This window comes from Perissodus microlepis, chromosome 5 (assembly GCF_051167445.1).
Source record: "Perissodus microlepis isolate ML-2025 ecotype Zambia chromosome 5, ASM5116744v1, whole genome shotgun sequence".
Classification (NCBI taxonomy): domain Eukaryota; kingdom Metazoa; phylum Chordata; class Actinopteri; order Cichliformes; family Cichlidae; genus Perissodus; species Perissodus microlepis.
Genome location: NC_140465.1, coordinates 37732102 through 37751621, shown reverse-complemented (window position 1 = coordinate 37751621; position 19520 = coordinate 37732102). Strand labels below are relative to the sequence as shown.

At 46.1% G+C, this 19520-nt stretch overlaps 1 protein-coding gene across 1 annotated transcript in view; it reads left to right on the top strand.

The window, feature by feature from the left end:
* Positions 1–19520, top strand: part of pik3c2b (phosphatidylinositol-4-phosphate 3-kinase, catalytic subunit type 2 beta) — a 46468-nt gene that overhangs the window by 20285 nt on the left and 6663 nt on the right. The window contains exons 14-30 of the mRNA XM_084929677.1: positions 1649–1763; positions 2038–2180; positions 4561–4749; positions 4932–5025; positions 5098–5192; positions 5276–5456; positions 10974–11081; positions 11174–11266; positions 11350–11479; positions 12546–12682; positions 12757–12926; positions 13004–13160; positions 15823–15932; positions 16074–16269; positions 16355–16479; positions 16596–16713; positions 18673–18748. Of these exons, the coding sequence (XP_084785803.1) occupies positions 1649–1763; positions 2038–2180; positions 4561–4749; positions 4932–5025; positions 5098–5192; positions 5276–5456; positions 10974–11081; positions 11174–11266; positions 11350–11479; positions 12546–12682; positions 12757–12926; positions 13004–13160; positions 15823–15932; positions 16074–16269; positions 16355–16479; positions 16596–16713; positions 18673–18748 (2237 nt within the window). The remainder of the gene's footprint in view (positions 1–1648; positions 1764–2037; positions 2181–4560; positions 4750–4931; positions 5026–5097; positions 5193–5275; positions 5457–10973; positions 11082–11173; positions 11267–11349; positions 11480–12545; positions 12683–12756; positions 12927–13003; positions 13161–15822; positions 15933–16073; positions 16270–16354; positions 16480–16595; positions 16714–18672; positions 18749–19520) is intronic.

Sequence of the window (19520 nt, the reverse complement as noted above, 5' to 3'; positions counted from 1 at the left end):
GCAGCCTACGTCTATTGCAGCATAACTAAGGGAGGATTCAGGGTCACCTGGTCCAGCCCTAACTATATGCTTTAGCAAAAAGGAAAGTTTGAAGCCTAATCCTGAAAGTAGAGATAGTGTCTGTCTCCTGAATCCAAACTGGAAGCTGGTTCCACAGAAGAGGGGCCTGAAAACTGAAGGCTCTGCCTCCCATTCTACTTTTAAATACTCTAGGAACAACAAGTAGGCCTGCAGAGCGAGAGCGAAGTGCTCTAATAGGGTGATATGGTACTACAAGGTCATTAAGATAAGATGGGGCCTGATTATTTAAGACCTTGTATGTGAGGAGCAGGATTTTGAATTCTGGATTTAACAGGAAGCCAAAACAGGAGAAATCTGCTCTTTCTTTCTAGTCCCTGTCAGGACTCTTGCTGCAGCATTTTGGATTAGCTGAAGGCTTTTCAGGGAGTTTTTAGGACTTCCTGATAATAATGAATTACAGTCGTCCAGCCTGGAAGTAATAAATGCATGAACTAGTTTTTCAGCGTCACTCTGAGACAGGATATTTCTAACTTTAGAGATGTTGCACAAATGGAAGAAAGCAGTCTTACATATTTGTTTAATATGTGCGTTGAAGGACATGTCCTGGTCAAACATGACTCCAAGGTTCCTCACAGTGTTACTGGAGGCCAAGGTAATGCCATCCAGAGGAACAATCTGCTTAGATACCATATTTCTAAGATTTTCAGGGCCGAGTACAATAACCTCAGTTTGATCTGAATTAAGAAGCAGAAAGTTAGCGGCCATCCAGGTCTTTATGTCTTTAAGACATTCCTGCAGTTTAACTCATTGGTGTGTGTTATCTGGCTTCATGGACAGATAGAGCTGGGTGTCATCTGCATAGCAGTGTAAATGTATGCTATGTCTTCTAATGATGCTGCCTAAGGGAAGCATGTATAATGTAAACAGAATTGGTCCTAGCACTGAACCCTGTGGAACTCCATAATTAACCTCAGTGTGTGAAGAGGACTCTCCATTTACATGCACAAACTGGAGTCTGTTAGATAGATATGATACAAACCACTGCAGTGCAGTACCTGTAATACCTACAGCATGTTCTAATCGCTCTAATAGGATATTATGGTCGACAGTATCGAACGCTGCACTGAGGTCTAGCAGGACAAGCGCAGAGATGAGTCCACTGTCAGAGGCCATAAGAAGATCATTTGTAACCTTCACTAAAGCTGTTTCTGTGCTGTGATGAGCTCTGAAACCTGACTGAAACTCTTCAAATAAACCTCTGCAGATGATCTGTTAGCTGTTTGACAACTACTCTTTCAAGGATGTTTGATATAAAGGACAAAATGAAAGCTACGCTTCCCCTGTGGTGTGTCCATCCTGATTTTTTTTTTTTTTCACTTCGTGCTCACAGCTGAACAAACAAATGTTTCCTTCAGTCCTGCAGCTTCCTACACAGGCTTTGTGATGTCATTTCCTCCCAGGAGCAGCTCGCTTCCTCACATTTACCTGAAAGTCCAGAGTGGAAAGAGAATGGAAACAGATTTAAAAACAAAGGGCGAGAGAGGCGTGACTTCTTCATCATCATCTTTATTATAGAGCTGTGTTTACGTGTGTGTGTGTGTGTGTGTGTGTGTGTGTGTACGTGCAGCGTGCTGACGTGCGGCAGGAAGTTGCTGGGTCTGTGGCCTTCAACCCCGGGGAGGAGCGGAAACGCCCGAACAAGTTCGCCCAACTTCAGCCAGCCGGACAGCGTCATCCTACAGGTAAGCGCCGCCACAGCTGCTAGCACCTGAATAGTCTGTGACATCACAAACCTGTAAAAAAGCAGCTTTTTGAGCCGTTTCATCAGCTGTTCAGGCGACGTTTTCATTGTCCAAAGAGAAGTCACCAGGATGGGTGATGAAACGTGTCTACTTACCTGTGTGCTGGATGCAGGTGTGCCCCTTTCTTTATTTATACACTCAGTTCAGCTGAGGTCAGACCTGCAGGTATCTGAGGCCAAGAGACTAGCATGTGTGTGTCCTTGCTTCCTCTCAGGTGGACTTCCCCACATCATCCTTCGAGGTGCGCTTCAGCACGCCGCCTCCTGCAGACTTCTGCCCTCAATACAACTTCTCCAGACTGGACACCATCAGCCAGATACAGCTGCAGGACGTCCTGCACAAGAAGGCCTTCTTCTGGTCAGACACACACACACACACACACACACACACACACACACACACACTCTCAAGGGCTGTATCCCAATTCAGGGTCTGCAGCCTTAAAGGCTGCATTTTAAGGCCGATTACGTCACAGCGACACAACGAAGGCTGTCCCAATTCAAAGGCTGCTTGAAATGCGGCCCTCAAATGCGTCCTTAATTTCTCCGGATTTGAAGGATGGATTGGTGTATCCTCCATGGCCCAACATATCCCAGATTTCATAGCGCGGCGGTGGGTGTGGATAATTTTGCCGAAAAAAAACAGCGGACGGCTGAAGCGGAGCGGCCAAAGAGCAAACATTTAAAAGTAAGTACTGAATATGATGTCACTTATTTATGTGCAAATGTTTAATAATGAAGAACATTAAAACATTACTGTTGGCCACATGTCGGCAAAGTTATGTGACATTAGTGATGTTTGTACTAACCTGGTTTTAAAGCCTTTACTTCAAAATATACGCCGTTCAATAGTCGACCTTAATCTTACAGAGGATGTGATGATTTTATGGATAATTAAAGTCAGTCATATATCCACAAACACAACAAGCTGAAAGTCAGTGATGCTGCTCGGTTTGCAGTCCTGAACATCACGGCACAAGCAGGATTCACTGCACTGTTAATGTCAGCTATGTTATATTGCTGCCTCTGTTCGGTGGTGTCGAGCCAAACGGACTTTAACGTGTGTTTGAACGAGCTGACGGTTCACTCGTTAAGCTGAAAGAAAGATGCTTTAATCACAGCAGTCACACATGTGTCCACTGGACCATCTGGAACTCTTCTTGTTTAGCACTCGTAATAACACAAACACTAAATCCTCCTTCTCTGGTGCTGTTGTGTAGCAGTGTGTACACCTGAGACTGTCACCTGTCTGTCTGTCCTGCACTCTCTCTCTGTTTCTTTCTCTCTGATTGTGGAATAAAAGTATGAACATGTGTTTATAAGTTACACTTGTGTTTGAATCCTGCAGCTTATCACACATTTGATTTCCATGTGTGACGACTGCAAGTGTCCAGAGTGAGGACAGACTGAGGGACCCACTGCTGCACATCATCTGTGAGGCTTTGCAGCCCTGATGATCCACCAGGACAAACTCAGCAGTGTGTGAGGAAGAGGAGGAGGAAGAGCCAGCAGCAGCTGACAGATGGAGAGAATAGACAGACTGTTCCCTGTTTGTGAAGGACTGCTAGGAAAGTTTAACATCACTGTCTGTCCTGAATCAGTCTTATTAGGTAATGTTCAAATAATGTGATCATCCAGTGTTTTCAGTGTGGGAGAAAGTACTCAGGGCCTTCAAGTTACACACTATGAAAGGCAGCAACAAGTTTAATGTTCAGAAACCTAAAGTCTGTATCAGCAGCAGAATGGAGCTAAAATAAATGTTTGTTTCAGTTCTACGAAGCTTTGAGTATTTTGGATCAGTAGCTGCTGTGTTTGTTGCATCATATTGCTGTAATTGTTTATGTGCTTTATATATTCTGAGCTAAGTTGATCTATAGTGTTACATCATATTCTATAAGGATGTTATGTGTTTGTAGACTTTCTGCCCAGTTTGACCCATTTAGCAGAAGTCAGCCTGTTTAAGGCTCTGATATCTATTCTGTGTGACTTAAAGCAGTTATGACATGGTCTGATTTTCTCCCCCAATAAAGGAATATTTCATATATCAGTCTACTCTTCATTCTATCAGAAACAGTTATCACAGCTCGTACATTTTGTTTTTACACATATATGTAAGCATTGAGCCAAATTTAGTAATGCCAACATATTAAACGAACAATATTTCTCTTATGTATATAATACATCTATATATACACTGTCACAGATACTCGTCTTTGAGTGAAGATTTAAGGTGACAGGAAATATAAATAACTGCAGGTTGAATCTTTAGTATCATGAACAACATTAGCTAATTGTTATTTACTAACTAATATTAAAATGACTGTTCAGCACAGAAATGAAGCCCAACAATCATGTTTTACAGTCCTGTGGTCTCAGCCTCAGATACTTATTAAATCACCCAGAGTTCATGTAGAAACAAATGAACAAAATGTGTTCTCCTTCATTTCTGTCAAACAAAGCTGTATGAAACGTTTCCAGCTGTTAGTATCATAGTTGCTAGGCAACCTGGGCAGCGCGACGGGGGCTAGACCTTCCTATTTCACAAGCCTCGCACTTCCGGCCTTAGCGGTCTTTGAGTACGCGGCCCTTGTGGACCGGTAAGGCTGCGTACTTTAAGGCTGCAGACCCTGAATTGGGATACAGCCATGTTCTGACTGGGATTAGTCCATAAGCATTAAGTCCTGAGGGGCGGGCCATAATGGAGCTGAGGTGTGGTGAGACTGCAGCTGTGTCTGCAGGTTGACGGTGGAGGACAAGCGTCTGCTGTGGGAGAAGAAGGCCTTCTGTCAGGCTGAGAGCGCCGCGCTGCCTCTGGTTCTGGCCAGCGCCCCCTGCTGGGAGTGGGCGTGTCTGCCAGATATCTACGCCCTGCTGAGACAGTGGGCCTGCCTGGGTCACCTGGACGCCCTGGGCCTCCTCCATGCCTCGTACGTTCTCTGCTCGTGTTTCTGTCTCTGCTGGCAATAATGTCTGAAACAGGTCGTGGTGGTGATGGTTTGTTATCGCTTTGTTGATGTAAAACACGGGCAGCTCTGTTCTTCAGGTGTGATGATAACAATAATGAAAAAGTTCTCACCAGCTGAGTGTGACATCATCGCGTGTGCTTCAGGTTCCCAGATCAGGAGCTGAGGAGGACGGCGGTCCAGTGGATGGATTCCATCTCCGACCCGGAGCTGCTGGATTTCCTGCCTCAGCTGGTGCAGGTAAGAGGTGGAAGTGCAGCAGGTGGGCGGAGCAGTGGGTGTTGATGTCTGTAACCTCTCTCTGTGTCTCAGGCTCTGAAGTACGAGTGTTACCTGGACAGCTCTCTGGTTCGATTCCTCCTGCGGCGAGCCATCGGGGACATTCGCGTCGCTCACTACCTGTTCTGGTGAGTCCGCCCCCCCGAGTCCACTTCAGTCACATCTAGCGTCTCTGAGCTCAACTGCTCATGTCTGTCTGTGTGTGCGTCAGGCTGCTGAAGGATAACCTCCAGGACAGTCAGTTCAGTGCTCGCTATCAGCACCTCCTCGCTGCGCTGCTGTGCTGCGTTGGTCGGGGCCTCCGGGAGGAGTTTGACCGGCAGTGCTGGCTCGTCTCCATCCTCGCCAGGGTGGCTCACAAAGTTCGAGAGGCGACGCCATCCAGCAGACAGGTAATGACGCCACCGACGGTCCAGATGACTCGTTCACCGGATCAAAACTAATATCAAGATTCATGCTGTCGTGTTGGGGGGGTCCTGCTGTCCTCTGATCAGTTTGTGTCAGAGGGCAGAAAGCAAACGTCCGGTGAGGCGTGTTCGTTCACCTGTAACACACCTGTAAAATTGAACCATCGCTCCAGTCTTGAAATTATTTGATTATTTTAAAAAATAAGGCTTTTCAGCTGCTCCCTCATTCAGCACAGTGGATACGAGGTCTCCTCTGACTGTGTAACACATGCTGAGCCGCCATTACTTATGACATCAGCGTTTGAGGTCATCAACAAAGACTTCATGTAGAGTGCAGATAGTCCAGCAGGGGGCAGCACAGACTACAGGGTTCGTACGGGTGCTTGGAATCCTTGAAAATGCTTGAATTTTAATGTTGTCTTTTCAAGGTTTGAAAAGTGCTTGAATTTCAGATGTGGTGCTTAAAAGTGCTTGAAAGTGTATTTCATTCACCACAAATAACTGGTTGAATCGTTTTCTTATCAGACAGAGAAATAAAATGAGTCGCAAAATGTAGACGCAAAATTTCCCCGCCTGGCTGCCTCGTGTCTGTTTCACCGTGTGACCCCGCCCCCCCCTCGGACAGTCGGGGATGAGTGTGCTAACATACCTGTAGGTCGCTGTTTTAATGAGTGTTTGATGGAAAACAACAATGGCGGAGTTTGCGCTCTCCAGTCGCATGATAGGTGAGTCCTAGTAAATAATTTTCCAGTACGTGTACGTTACACATGCTATTTTTAAAATTATGATTATTATTTTGCTAACTATCAAACTCGCTGGAGAAATGATTGAAACGCACAGAGTGTGATGCAGTATGGCAGCGCTATTATGGAATATGCTGTGAACTTAGCTAACATTACTTAGCAGTGATATGAGTTAATTTACTCAAGTGAAAGCTTTAAACATTAGCCCGATACATAACTAGTCAACTTAGGCTTTCTGGTTAACCCTCTGGGGTCGACGGACCTAGAGTCTCCATTTCAACTTGGGTCGAACGTGCGGACTTCAAACTATATACCAGTTTTTAAATTGTGTTGATAGGCCACGTAAAACCGATGTTTTTTGTTTTTTTCTGAATACAACAGTGGCGTTTACTCCGGGAAGAAACGGTAAAAACGGCGTTTTCTAAGGAGAGCGCTAGCAAACACGCTTTGATTGTGAGTGAAAAACAACAGTCATTGGTGAAAAAAGAAAAAACACTCCTTCCCTATTGGTGGAAAAATGTACCACGTCGACCAATCAAAAAAATGATATGGCAACATGTGGCAGGGCTCGCAAAATCGCTAGCCCGACGTCCCGGGGCTAGCGATTTTTCCAGTCGGGCTACCAAAATCTATCTCTGCCCTGCCCGTCGGCCTATCGTAGGAAGGAAAAATATATGTCAATGCTTTTGCATTCTTTCGGAAATGTAGCTGGGTAATTATGTCATTGGCATCGGTGAGCCACTGTCAATATGTGACATATTGAAATCGTGTTTGAATTTGCGCTTGTTTTTTGCTTTCACTTTGCGAACTGTGTATAGAGAGCGACAGCACTGATTGGTGAGTGACGATAATTTGCGCACCAATTCCTCTGACATCGTCTTATCAATCGTTAGCTTACTACGCAAACATGACAAGTGAAATCTCCCGCAGCTTAAACATGTGAGAGGTTGATCACACAGAGAATCGCTGAGCGTGATGTGAGTGTGTGTGTAAAAGCAGCAGGATATATATTTTAGTTCTGCTGAGTCAAATAAAACAGGTCAGGGTGAAGAAGTGACAGCCAAAGAAAAGCTCACCACAAAACGGAAAAGTTATGACAAATCAGACTATAAGGCAAAAAGAAAGTGCAGCTTTATGGTTTCATGGACAAAATAATTTCTGTGGCTGCAACATGACGAGCTAAATAACCAGGGCTGCACATAAGTGGTCCGCAGGTGCGCATTCGCTGTCAAAATAAAAAACGCGCACAAGATAAGAAGTTGCAACGCGTGTTTGCGTACATAAGATTTTCAGGAGGAGGACAGACATTTGTTTAGAACTCTTAAAGATGTCGAAGAAGCTCCTTTAAGCAATTACTGTGATGTTCCCCCACCTCCAAAGAAATGTCAGAAGGAGTCCGAACCACAAAAGAAGCGCGTATTCTCGGACAAGTGGTTGCAGGAGGTGAGCTGGCTTCAAACAAATGATGAACGCACAGAGATGTGGTGTGGAATGTGCCGTGAAAATCCCACTCTAGCGGACAAAAACAGTGCCTTTTTTATGGACGCAAACGCGCGTTGCAACTTCTTATCTGGTGCGTGTCTTTTATTTTGACAGCGAATGCGCACATGCGGACCACTTATGTGCACCCGTGTAAATAACATGATGTTCTGCCGGGTGTGTTGTTGGTTTTCCCTCGATTTCTGAGTCGACAAGCGCCTTTGTTACTGGGACCAGTCATTTTAAGAAAGCCCCCATTAGAACCCATGAGAAATGCATTAATGCATTATTGCTCAGTCTGCAATATCTTTCCCAGAACAAACACCAATTGCAAATAACAAACTAAAAATAAACCTGAAAATCAGTTTAAAACAGCTACTACGTTGCAAAGAGTGAACTACCACTGGCACAATGTAGCAGTCTTTGCAAACTCCAAAAAGCAAACGGCCTCGATCTTGGTTCCACTTGCCTCTTACCCGTGACTTCAGTGGAAATTTCAGATTCAGGATCTGACACAGACTGATCCATGTCCCACACAGTTCTTACAAGTTCATAGAAATTTCTGTTCAACTAGAACCAAGTATTTGAGTTGATGATTGTAATTTTTATACAATGTTGTAATTTGTGTTTCAACAATTTTTTGATTAATGTTTTGTTTCTGTTACAATATTATACTTTAATGTATAATATTGTAACGGAAACAAAACAGGAAACAAAACATCAATCAAAAAATTGCTCTCTTTTTTATTCGGACTACTTAAATTTATTTTGGGCTACCAAAAACTGAAGAGTCCCTGCCTGAAGGGCTACCAGGGAGTTTGAAATTTTGCAAGCCCTGTGTGGCATCTGGTTGTTTGGGAAGAGGGGGAAGTTTTAGGAGTGAGCGAAAGAGAGAGCGAGAGAGAGAGTTTTGATACATGAGAGATTTGTGAGGTTTACCGTGTTTGGAGTCTCAAGTTAGTGTGTTGTCTTGTGTAGTTAGTGTGTAGTCGTTGTTTTGTTTTGTGTGTCAGTTCTACTAGTGAACGTCACAGTTGCTGCCTTAAAGTGTCGCGAAATCGATCAATGTAGAGCAGTGTCACAAACCACGGAGGCCCCAGAAAAGTGCAATCAAACGGTGAGTTTATTAACAGCCAGGAGAAAACATCAGCCTATGTCTTCTGACCAAAATACATGTTGTGAACACTTACAAGGCAGTGGGGTACACGCCCCCCCCAATGGCGTCAATTACAGATTAAAATAGGTTCCAGACATTAGTCACAGTTAATGGTACATCTTGTACATCTTTAATGGCTATAAACAGACATAGAACTTCTCTTTTCTATAACACCTTCCATACAAGGTAATAAACTTCAAGCCCTCAGGGTCTCTGGGGCTAATTATTGACTCTGGTCATCTGTCGCCAAGTAGAGTAAAATATAGTGAGACACCAAATGAGTTAAGGCCTCAGGCCTGACACATTCCTAGATTATATGTGTTATATGTACTGTAAGCATGCATGCAATCATCCTTCTATGTTCTAGTTTCCCTCAGCATGTATCACCTGGACAGTCACGCCAGTGAAGCTTAAAACCCTTAATGAACCGAACATCAACTCGAAATGAGCACAAATATGCAATGTGTATGAAATACTTCTGACTGTACCTGTAATAAAAGTTAACATAATAGAAGGATCCTTAACTAAACATCCTCAATAAGCAACTTTAATGCAATATCAATACTGTGAGAAATATTATTAAATGGAATAATGCTGTAAAGAATGTTATTAATGCAATTATAATGATGCAGATTATATGGCAGCAATAAAAGAATTTCTGGATCTCCACAAAAGCCACCAAAGGCAGATTGCAGTGTAAACGCTGAGTGACACAGCTGCTCTCAGACCTGCAGGTTTATCCCTGTGCTGTTCTCATCTGTGTTAGAGTGACACAAACTATTTTTTGGAGTTGCATAAATAATTTAAGTGCCTTCTTATTTGATGCAGAACAGCTGATTGTTCTGTAAATAGTTTGAAATGGTTATATTAAAAACGTCTGAGCCTTGGCTGCATTTTTAGGTAAATAGTACCAAATAACTTTGTTTGCAAAACTTGTGCATATTTTTAAAAATGTACAATTTCTATTTGCATTTCAAGTTATGACAATGATTCGTTAAACATGTTTGTGGTTTTTACAGTCAAAAATATCACTTTCTACTCGTATTTTAAATTTTGTCTGGATTTAGATAAATTGTGCTGATACAGTTTGTCAAAATGAGAAAATAACAGATTGGCAAGATAAACAGTTTTTAAAGGTGAAATATAGAGAACAAATCAAAAGTAGTGAAAAACGGCCAGTTACACCCTGGACCCCAGCTTTTTGGAGTATTTGAAATATGGGGATCCATATGGGCACAAAGAATAGCCTCTTGTTTCTGTGCTACCAAAGTTCCCCGGCTTTCATTCACACTGTGTTCCTGGTCAGCACCGACACATTAAACTACTTAAACATTATAAATGTCTTCAAGCTCACACTGAGGCCTGTGGGCACAATCAGCCGCTGAGACAGTACACACATTAATGTGTTTGTATATGAATATTTCATACTTTAAGGCTGCCTGTTTATTTAAGTGAGATGAACAAAGTACATTGGAATTGTACATAATAATATCACAGATGATAAATTCAATAATTTTAAGTAGATGCTTGTGCATTCTTAGAGTCTTATATGTTGAATTGAACTATGATCTGTTCAAAGCCTCCCAGTCAGTGCTGTTGTCCAGGCCTGTCTGACATGATGTTATTAGCACAAACACTTTAAAGGTGGTCGTTTAGGACTTCAGCAGTAATACAGACAGCAATGTAGTTAGCAGTAAAATAGTTTTATTGGGAATTAACTTAAAAAACAAACATCTGTCTCCTATTTTCTGTCACACAGGAAAGAAGCATCAGTATCTGATGAGAAGACTGGTTTATTTCTTTTTCTTTGGGGGGGTCAACAGGAGAAGAATATCTAACAAGTTGATTTGTTCACATCTTAATTTTTAAGTGAAATGTGCATTTTGAGTTTATACACTATGTATATAAGACAGTTTCCTTTTGCAGTATTTTTGTGTGGTTTGTTTTTCTATGTCTTAACAAAAGGTGAACAAAGGTGTTAAAGTTCACCTGGAATGATTTTCACATGGTCTTACTGAGACCTTTTTTTTTTTTTTGCTTGAATTTGACCCTGAAAAAGGCGTCTGAACCCTGAGACTCATACTGTGTGTGTGTGTCCCTCTGTGTGTCTCTGTGTGTGTTCAGTGTGTCCTCAGAGACAGTCTGGAGGAGATGAAGCAGTTCTTCTCGGTGAACAGCAGCTGCAGGCTTCCTCTGAACCCAGCACTGCTCGTCACCAGCATCAACATCCAGGTACGCACACACCTTAAAGACAGGAGACACGCCCCCAGCTGGCGTTTGTATCTGATTGGACAAAGTTAATCTTCCTCTTCTGTGGTTTCCAGTCCTGCTCGTTCTTCAACTCCAACGCTGTCCCTCTGAAGTTGTCCTTCCAGAACCGGGACCCACTGGGAGACAACATCAGTGTCATCTTCAAGGTGACGCCCCTTACAAGTGATCCCAGACACAGCGACCTCTGCGAGCTGACCTTTGACCCCGGCTGTTCTCTCTTTGTGTGCAGTCAGGAGACGACCTGAGGCAGGACATGCTGACTCTGCAGATGATCCGCATCATGAACAAGATCTGGATCCAGGAGGGGTTGGACATGAGGATGGTCCTCTTTAAGTGCTTCTCCACGGGGAGGGGCCGAGGTGAGCACGGACACACCTGTCCTCAGGTGTGACAGAAAGGAGTGCGTCCTGTCCTGAGTAGGGCCGGGTATTCTCACTGATTTCTAGAATCGATTCGATCCACAATTTGATTCGATTCAATTCGAATCGGGGAAATTTTGCCTCAGACAGTCAGAAATATTATAATTCTGATCACTTATCAGTACATATCTATATTTTTATATCTATAAAAAGAAAGCTGACACTGTGAGACTTTATCACAGGTGTGAGCGTCACAGCAGAGGCCTTTGTGTCAAAGTAGCTGCGGATAAAACAGAAACACATGAAGGAGGTTTTCCTGTTCTGGGATTTTATAGCAGATGACCCTGAAAATATTGTGCAGTCAAAAACGAAGTGAAGCAGAGCAAAGTTACAGAGGTTTGATTACAGACACAGCGTTTTGCAGTTTGGCTTCATTTTAAAAAGTTTACATATGTTCAGTATTGAACAGCAGAAATGAGGCTTTCTGGTCAGAAGTAAACAAAACAAAAACAGCGGCCGACACCGTGGACTGTTGGGTAATAAGCAGGGGTGGGTTTGGATTATCGATTTAGAGAGAGAGAGAGAGAGCTCTACATGAAGTGTGATTTTTATCGTTGTGGAAGCAAAACAGTCAGAGGGATTCATGACGATGTTTATGTGAAGCTAAATATGAAGCGTAGTTTGGATCGTCTTTGGCTGCTGGTTCAGTCGATGTTGTTAGGAGATATAAAACCTGCAGCTTCAGAATCAGCGAGCCGTCGGGGGCGACAGCTCGCTGATTCTGATGCGTCGGCGGGTCGGCGCTTTGTGTTTACGTCTTTGTGCAGAATCCGTGTTCCTGCTCTCATTTACTGTTTCAGCTGTTTGGTGGTTGTTGGAATTTCTGAGGTTTAACCTGAGATTCTGGCGTTTCGGGCAAAATAAATTTATGATAAAAAAAAAAATTCAGGATTTTAATGAATCGATATCAAGTTATCCAAGACAGAGTCGATTTAATCGATAAATCGATCATCAAAACCCGCCCCTAGTCCTCAGGTGTGATTGACAGGTGTGTGTGTGTCCTCAGGTATGGTGGAGATGATTCCTCACGCTGATACTCTGAGGAAGATCCAGGTGGAACACGGTGTCACGGGATCGTTCAAAGACCGCACTCTGGCCGACTGGCTGCAGAAACACAACCCCACTGACGAGCAGTACGATAAGGTAACGTACGCGCACACTTTGACACACCTGTACACACCTGTCGGTGTGAGACACTCATCCATCTGCTCTTTCAGGCCGTGGAGAACTTCATCTACTCGTGCGCCGGTTGCTGCGTGGCCACCTATGTCCTGGGAATCTGCGACCGCCACAACGACAACATCATGCTGAAGACGAGCGGGCACATGTTCCACATCGACTTCGGGAAGTTCCTGGGACACGCCCAGATGTTCGGGAACATCAAACGGTAAGAGAGAAGCAGATGTTCACCTGTCCTGTCCTCGGTTCACCTTTATAGCTGACTAACTGCTGTACCCCGTGCAGGGACCGCGCCCCCTTCGTCTTCACCTCTGACATGGCTTATGTCATCAATGGCGGCGACAAGCCGTCCAGCCGCTTCCACGACTTTGTGGATCTGTGCTGCGAAGCATACAACCTGATCCGGAAGCACACTCACCTGTTCCTCAACCTGCTGGGCCTGGTGTGTCTAACTCGCACAAACACGCACAAACACACACAAACACACAGTCACACACAAACACACACAAACACACAGTCACACACAAACGCACACTCACACACGGACACACACAGTCACGCACGGACACACACAAACGCACACTCACACACAAACGCACACTCACACACAAACGCACACTCACACACAAACGCACACTCACACACAAACGCACACAGTCACACACGGACACACACACGGACACACACAAACGCACACTCACACACGGACACACACACAAACGCACACAGTCACACACGGACACACACACAAACACACGGACACACACTCACACACAAACACACGGACACACACAAACACACGGACACACACAAACACACGGACACACACAAACGCACACTCACACACAAACGCACACAGTCACACACGGACACACACACAAACGCACACAGTCACACACGGACACACGGACACACACAGACGCACACTCACACACGGACACACACAGACGCACAGTCACACACGGACACACACAGACGCACACTCACACACGGACACACAGTCACACACAAACACACGGACACACACTCACACACAGTCACACACAAATACACGGACACACACTCACACACAGTCACACACAAACGCACAGTCACACACGGACACACACACAAACGCACACAGTCACTCACAAACACACGGACACACACAGACGCACAGTCACACACGGACACACACAGACGCACAGTCACACACGGACACACACAGACGCACACTCACACACGGACACACAGTCGCACACTCACACACGGACACACAGTCACACACAAACACACGGACACACACTCACACACAGTCACACACAAATACACGGACACACACTCACACACAGTCACACACAAACGCACAGTCACACACGGACACACACAAACGCACAGTCACACACGGACACACACAGTCACACACAAACGCACAGTCACACACGGACACACACAAACGCACAGTCACACACGGACACACACACACGCACAGTCACACACGGACACACACACTCACACACACACGGACACACACAAACGCACAGTCACACACGGACACACACAAACGCACAGTCATACACGGACACACACACAAACGCACAGTCACACACGGACACACACAAACGCACAGTCACACACGGACACACACAAACGCACAGTCACACACGGACACACACACTCACACACACACGGACACACACGGAAACGCACAGTCACACACGGACACACACACTCACACACACACGGACACACACAAACGCACAGTCACACACGGACACACACACAAACGCACAGTCACACACGGACACACACTCATACACAAACACACGGACACACACTCACACACGGACACACACAAACGCACACTCACACACGGACACACACGGACACACACTCACACACGGACACACACTCACACACAAACACACGGACACACACTCACACACAAACACACGGACACACACTCACACACAAACACACGGACACACACTCACACACGGACACACACGGACACACACAAACGCACACTCACACACGGACACACACGGACACACGGACACACACTCACACACGGACACACACAAACGCACAGTCACACACACAAACGCACAGGGACACACGGACACACACTCACACACGGACACACACAAACGCACACTCACACACGGACACACACAAACGCACACTCACACACGGACACACGGACACACACTCACACACACTCACACACAAACGCACACAAACGCACAGTCACACACAAACGCACACAAACGCACGGACGCACACTCACACACAAACACACGGACGCACACTCACACACGGACGCACACTCACACACGGACGCACACTCACACACAAACGCACACTCACACACGGACACACACAAACGCACACTCACACACAAACGCACACTCACACACAAACGCACACTCACACACGGACACACACAAACGCACACTCACACACACAAACGCACACTCACACACACAAACGCACACTCACACACACAAACGCACACTCACACACACGGACACACAAACGCACACTCACACACACGGACACACAAACGCACACTCACACACACGGACACACAAACGCACACTCACACACACGGACACACAAACGCACACTCACACACACAAACGCACACTCACACACGGACACACACAAACGCACACTCACACACGGACACACACAAACGCACACTCACACACGGACACACACAAACGCACACTCACACACGGACACACACAAACGCACACTCACACACGGACACACACAAACGCACACTCACACACGGACACACACGCACACGGACACACACGGACACACACAAACACACACTCACACACAGTCACACACGGACACACACGGACACACACTCACACACGGACACACACGGACACACGGACACACATGGACACACACTCACACACGGACACACACGCACACGGACACACACGGACACACACTCACACACGGACACACACGGACACACACGGACACACAGTCACACACGGACACACACAAACGCACACTCACATAATGGAGTAAATACAACATCTGCTAAAGGAACCAACCAGGAAGTTAAACGTGTGTGTGTGTGTGTGTGTGTGTGTGTCCAGATGTTGTCCTGTGGCATCCCGGAGCTCTCCGACCTCGATGACCTGAAGTATGTCTATGATGCACTGAGACCTCACGAGTCTGAGGCTGACGCCACCATGTACTTCACCAGGTAGGCGCGGGCTCACCTGCACAGATGCCTCCGACCTTCAGGACAGAGACATGAGTCATCATGACCTGCGCTGCAGACGGTCTCTGGCAGCGTCCGGGCTACACCTGCCGCCTTTGTTAACGACCCCTCTGACCCCGGCAGGTTGATCGAGTCCAGTCTGGGCAGCGTTGCCACCAAACTGAACTTCTTCATCCACAATCTGGCCCAGATGAAGTTCACCTCGTCGGAGGAGCGCCCCACGCTGTCGTTCGCCCCCAGGTTCCACTCGGCAAAGAGCGACGGCATCATCAAGAACCTGTACATCTGCAGACACATCCGGACCGGCGGAAAGGGATATGTGAGTCCAGACGTGCCAGTGGGAAGCACATGGGAAGCACATGGGAAGCAGAAAGTAACCAGCTGTGTGTGTCTGTGTGTGTCAGGCTTTTGTGGTGAAGGTGGAGCATGAAGGTCAGCAGGAGGTGCAGCTGGTTCAGAGGACGTTTGAAGAGTTTCAGGAACTCCACAGCAAACTGAGGCTCATCTTCCCCTCATCCAAACTGCCCAGGTACACAGACACACACACTGACATGCGCACATGTGTGCCCACAGACACACACTCCTAGGTGCACAAAGGAGCTTTGCAGAAGTTCCTTCCTCCTGTCCTCTTATCCCCTCCCACAGTTTCCCCAGTCGCTTTGTGATTGGCCGTTCCCGCAGCGAGGCGATGGCTGACAGGAGGAAGGACGAGCTGAACGGTTACGTGTGGCACTTGATCCACGCCGCTCCGGAGGTCGCTCAGGTCAGTGGCTTTCTGGGTCTGTTCTCACATGAGTGGTAGCTCAGGGGTGGCTGTAGCTCAGGTGGCAGAGCAGGTCGGCCGCTAACCAGAAGGTCGGTGGTTCGATCCCCGTCTGCTCCAGTCTGCATGCCAAATATCCTTGGGCAAGATACTAACCCCATGTGTGTGAATGTTAGTTCGAGCACCTAAGAGCTTAGAAGAAGTGCTTGAATTAGTTGTAACTTTGAGTGCTCGGACAGAGTAGAACATATAACAAACAGTCCATGTACATGATAGTAAGCCGTGACATTAATATTATACAATATACAATAATATTCAGATTGTTAGGCCATCCTCCACACATAAATGGAGGGCCGTGATCGGGGCCACAGCACCTTCCAGGGTGCAGTGAGTGTCATGTTGTCATTCTCAACCAGCATAAAAGCTTCTCCACAGTTAAAGTGTGTGTGGCAGCAGTGATAGCTGCCTGGGTTTTGGTGCTGAGCAGCACCTGCTGGTCTGCCGTGTTACGAAAGGGGCTCGCAGGCTGTCTCCAGGCTTCTTGTGCCCCTTTGAGATTTAGCCGTGGTGTTCAAGGGGCTTTGTGGCCAGTTTAGGATGACATAACAACAAGATGCAGCCACCCTGAGTGTGGACTTCAAACTGTACACCAGTTTTTTTTAAATTGTGCTGATAGGCCACATAAAAACCAGAGTTAGGGTAAAAAATATACACAATGTTTTTTTCTGAATCGTCGGTCGTTGTGTCCTCGGGCGAGACACTTCACCCGTTGCCTACTGGTGGTGGTCAGAGGGCCCGGTGGCGCCAGTGTCCGGCAGCCTCGCCTCTGTCAGTGCGCCCCAGGGCGGCTGTGGCTACAATGTAGCTGCCATCACCAGTGTGTGAATGTGTGGATGACTGGGTGTGTAAAGCGCTTTGGGGTCCTTAGGGACGAGTAAATAGGCCATTTACCGTTGTGTTTATACAAAATGTCAAAATGAAAAATTAACAGTAAATTCAAACATGTGAGGTTGTTCAAAGAAATCGGTCCTTCTTTAAAAAGGCGGCGTCATCCTGACTCTGTGTGGACAGATTTGTATTAAAAGACCAACTGAAAGATTTTGAGAACATCTTGCAGCCTTCAGTTTCTCACCTCACAAAAAACAACTAAATCAGTCAGTAGCAATGCACTCCTGGGGAGGGAGGTGTGTGTACTCAGGTACATATGTAACCTTATTGTGTCCTGTGTCATCCTTTTTTTATCCTTCCTTCCTGTCTTTACTGGCTTGTATTTATTTATAGAAACATGTAAATGCCCGAATGAAATGTTGAAAGGAACGAGACCAAACAGGCAACGTAAACAGTTTTCAAAGAGCTAAAATCTGCAGTAGTGAAAACGGCCAGTTATACCCTCGAGCCCAGACAGGTGAAGGAAGGTGTGCTTGAACCTCTCAGCTGCAGACAAACACAAAGTACAACGTGGCCGAACATGAGAGTGCCGCCATCACCTCACCAGCTCGCTTTTAGTTTGAGTCGCTTCTCAGGACGAAACCCACACACACACACACACACACTGAGTGGGTGTGGCGCTGCTGTTCTATCAGCTCGCTGCAGTCCTCAGGGCTCCGCCCTCTTCAAGGTTATCTCTCCCTGACTGTGGAAGCTCTGCCTGCAGGCAGACAGGTTCAGAGGCAGGTGTGTGATCGTGTCGCTGTGATGAAGGTTCTCCGCCCTGCAGAAAGATACATTTCCTGTTTCTTACATAAGATAAGGATGGAGAGCTGACCCCTCACTTTCTGGAAGTTCCAGGAAGTTCTCAGAAGTGCTCTGTCCTGAGCTGAACGTCCACAGCACCGATGCAGGGATGTTCTCTGAGCTGTGTCAGGTCCACTCGTCGTTATTCTGATTACACTGACCTTTGTCCCATTTACCTCAGTGAGCTAATCACAGGCTGATCACCCCGTGTGTGTGTCTGCACAGTGTGACCTGGTGTACACCTTCTTCCACCCGCTGCCCAGAGACGAGCGATCAGGAACGACGGCGAGCAAACCAGCAGGTACGTGATTTTGGACCCACACGCTGTTTAATGTGTAAAGCTCGAGAACTGGAAATATACTGGGAAGACTTTTTGTTTGTTCAGTGGGACAGTGTACGGATTTTAGGAAGCCACAGTGGGCGGTTCCTCACGCTGATTAGACGGGGGCGTTACCCAATGAGGAGTACTCATATCAAATATAAGCTTATCTGAGGTCAGACTGCACCAAAGAGGTTTCGCTCTGTTAAACTTTAACTCACACAAAGGTCAAAGGTCAGTGCTCTGTGACTCAGCATGTAACAGCAGATCTGTGGCATGTTTTCATACAGAATCACTGCTGATTGGTTAAAGGTTACAGCCAGTAAAAAGATTATTCTCATAATTATACATCATCACAGCGTGATTATGTCCTCCAGCAAAGGGAAGCAAGATTTAAATACATGCCTTCTCCTTCAGATCAACATATGAAGCATCGTAGCGGTTTTATTATCGGAACAGAGGTCGCCTTCACCAAAGATGCGCAAACTGGAAGGAAAGAGCGCTATCGCCATCTTAAAACACCATCCTCGTTACCTCGACCCTCATCTCCTGAGCTCAAGTCGGGGCTTGAACACACCAAAGCACAAACATGCTCATTTGTTACTCATGTTGTCTTAATTATTTATTGTCCACAGATTAGACATGTGACCCTTGACAGCGTGTTCATTGATCCACCTTGAGGAATTTGAGCATCTATGTAACGTCTGTGAAGGTTCTCAGTCATCCAGGTCATCGTAGTCAAAGGAGCTTGCAA